Genomic DNA, 3,668 nt, shown 5'->3' with positions numbered 1-3,668 from the left:
ACCCCCCTCTGCTCAGAGACCCGGGACTCAACACCCCCCTCGGCTCAGAGAGACCCGGGACTCAACACCCCCCTCGGCTCAGAGAGACCCGGGACTCAACACGCCCCTCTTTGACTGGATCCTGAGCTTCTTCAGAGGCCCCCGTCCTGCTTGTGTTGTGTCTTGTCGTGTGCTGAGTTCTGCATCGTGCTTTGTTTTGTTGTTACTCTTTCTGCTTCTGTGGAGTTTTGTTTTGCTTGTGTTGTCTTCCTTTTTGTTTCTGTTGTATTTTATAAAAGCCTTTTTTCACATCTAGGGCAGGGGACTACAGATGAAATGTATACCCACTTGGCTAATTCAGGCTTTTTTTTAACCCATGAAACCCCATTTCATAAATTAACTGAATCATTTGCAACACTGTCTACACAAATTATAGTTTCTATTACTTCATTTATATTTGTTTATGTACTTTTTAGGTTTTTAATGAGCATTGCCTGAGTTTGCCTGAGGCACAATATTTCCATTGTCAATGACTACTTCTGTTATTGCTGCACATGACTCATTAAGAGCATCAAACCCTGTTTAATTGTTTTTGGTGACTGCAACACTTTCAATAACATGAGCGACATCAATGCCATGCAGCATGGTTTCTCGGGAATTAGGTGAAGCGGTTGGGAAAGCGGGGGTGTTATTCAGACATAACTGCTTTCCCGGTACCAGCTCTGATTTACCAGTAACAGCAGCCTCTGTTATTAAGCCACCAGAGGGACTTTCCCTCTGAACAAGACAATGTGACAAACCTGTTCCTGCATGCAGGCGCTGGAGAGGATACGCCGCTCTTCCCTCAGGCACGTGGAGATAACCCTGGCCATGACAGCTGGGTTTGCTGCGTATTTCACCTGCGGGGCCCCACACACACACACACACACACATGAATGCACACGCACACGCGCACACACAAACACACACACACACACACACACACACACACACACACACGTACACACACACGCACACACACACAATATTCCAGGTTACAGAAACACCCATGCACTTGGATTGCATTATTGTTAGCAAAGAAATGTACAAAAGCATTTCAAGAACCAACAGCATACGAGGTTCCACAGTGTCTGTTTATCTTGCTATCTTAGACTTAGAGACTTAGACTTAGACTAAGAGACTTAGAAACTTAGACTAAGACACTTAGAGACGTAGACTTAGACTTTGAGACTTAGAGACGTCGACGTAGACTTAGACTCAGAGACTTAGACTCAGAGACTTAGACTCAGAGACTTAGACTCAGAGACTTAGACTCAGAGACTTAGACTTTGAGACTTAGACTTAGAGACTTAGACTTAGACTCAGAGACTTAGACACTTAGACTTAGAGACTTAGACTTAGAGACTTAGACTTAGACGTAGAGACTTAGACTTAGAGACTTAGACTCAGAGACTTAGACTTAGAGACTTAGACTCAGAGACTTAGACTTAGAGACTTAGACTTTGAGACTTAGACTTAGAGACTTAGACTTAGACTTAGAGACTTAGACTCAGAGACTTAGACTTAGAGACTTAGACTCAGAGACTTAGACTCAGAGACTTAGACTTAGAGACTTAGACTTAGAGACTTAGACTTAGACTTAGACTTAGAGACTTAGACTTTGAGACTTAGACTTTGAGACTTAGACTTAGACTTAGAGACTTAGACTGAGACTTAGAGACTAAGACGTAGAGACTTAGACGTAGAGACTTAGACTTAGACTTTGAGACTTAGACTTAGAGACTTAGACTTAGAGGTAGACTCAGAGACTTAGACTTAGAGACTTAGACTTAGACTTAGACTTAGAGACTTAGATTTAGAGACTTAGACTTCTCTTTATTAATCCTTTTGGGATGACTCCCGCAAGGAAATTGAAATTTCCAGCATCCGTTTTAACAAGAAATACAGTAAAAAAGACAGTATAGAGACAACAATAATACCAGTAATAATAATAGTACTAATAATAACAACAATAAGAACATTTGGCTGTAAAATGACATTAACATTACATTATGAATCTTATCTAGAGAGTCATCAGAGTCATAGAGTCATCAGACGCAGGGTTTTTACTGGCAGTGTTTCAAGCATTTAAACAGGAAAGGAATGAGGTTCAAAAAGATAACAGGATTGTACGTCAGTCATATTGAAAGTGTACACGAGAGGCATGTAGCACATATGACTCAGAGACTTAGACTTAGAGACTTAGACTCAGAGACTTAGACTTAGAGACTTAGACTTAGAGACTTAGACTTAGAGACTTAGACTTAGACTTAGAGACTTAGACTTAGACTTAGAGACTTAGAGACTTAGACTTAGAGACTTAGACTTAGACTTAGACTTAGAGACTTAGACTCAGAGACTTAGACTTTGAGACTTAGACTTAGAGACTTAGACTTAGACTTAGACTTAGACTCAGAGACTTAGACTTAGACTTTGAGACTTAGACTTAGAGACTTAGATTTAGACGTAGAGACTTAGACTTTGAGACTTTGAGACTTTGAGACTTAGAGACTTAGACTTTGAGACTTTGAGACTTAGAGACTTAGACTTAGACTTAGAGACTTAGATGTAGAGACTTAGACTTTGAGACTTAGACTTAGAGACTTAGACTTAGAGACTTAGACTCAGAGACTTAGACGTAGAGACTTAGACTTAGACTTTGAGACTTAGACTTAGAGACTTAGACTTAGAGGTAGACTCAGAGACTTAGACTTAGAGACTTAGACTTAGACTTAGAGACTTAGACTTAGAGACTTAGACTTAGACTTAGACTCAGAGACTTAGACTTAGAGACTTAGACTTAGAGACTTAGACTTAGAGACTTAGACTTAGACTTAGAGACTTAGACTTAGACTTAGAGACTTAGACTTAGAGACTTAGACTTAGACTTAGACTTAGAGACTTAGACTCAGAGACTTAGACTTTGAGACTTAGACTTAGAGACTTAGACTTAGACTTAGACTTAGACTCAGAGACTTAGACTTAGAGACTTAGACTTAGACTTTGAGACTTAGACTTAGACTTTGAGACTTAGACTTAGAGACTTAGATTTAGACGTAGAGACTTAGACTTTGAGACTTAGACTTAGAGACTTAGACTTAGACTTAGAGACTTAGATGTAGAGACTTAGACTTTGAGACTTAGACTTAGAGACTTAGACTTAGAGACTTAGACTCAGAGACTTAGACGTAGAGACTTAGACTTAGACGTAGAGACTTAGACTTAGAGACTTAGACTTAGAGGTAGACTCAGAGACTTAGACTTAGAGACTTAGACTTAGAGACTTAGACTTAGACTCAGAGACTTAGACTTAGAGACTTAGACTTAGAGACTTAGACTTAGAGACTTAGACTTAGAGACTTAGACTTAGACTTAGACTTAGAGACTTAGACTCAGAGACTTAGACTTTGAGACTTAGACTTAGAGACTTAGACTTAGAGACTTAGACTTAGAGACTTAGACTTAGACTTTGAGACTTAGACTTAGAGACTTAGATTTAGACGTAGAGACTTAGACTTTGAGACTTTGAGACTTAGACTTAGAGACTTAGACTTAGACTTAGAGACTTAGACGTAGAGACTTAGACTTTGAGACTTAGACTTAGAGACTTAGACTTAGAGACTTAGACTCAGAGACTTAGACGTAGAGAC

The 3,668-nt window shown here is 39.6% G+C and overlaps 1 protein-coding gene across 2 annotated transcripts in view; it reads right to left on the bottom strand.

The window, feature by feature from the left end:
- stat4 (signal transducer and activator of transcription 4) overlaps nt 1–3,668 on the bottom strand; it is a 28,531-nt gene that overhangs the window by 15,552 nt on the left and 9,311 nt on the right. For both annotated transcript variants that reach the window (XM_034884598.1, XM_034884599.1), the window contains exon 4: nt 780–878. In XM_034884598.1, the coding sequence (XP_034740489.1) occupies nt 780–878 (99 nt within the window). The remainder of the gene's footprint in view (nt 1–779; nt 879–3,668) is intronic.

Source organism: Etheostoma cragini, chromosome 11 (assembly GCF_013103735.1).
Source record: "Etheostoma cragini isolate CJK2018 chromosome 11, CSU_Ecrag_1.0, whole genome shotgun sequence".
Taxonomy (NCBI): domain Eukaryota; kingdom Metazoa; phylum Chordata; class Actinopteri; order Perciformes; family Percidae; genus Etheostoma; species Etheostoma cragini.
This window is presented reverse-complemented; position numbering and strand designations above follow the sequence as displayed.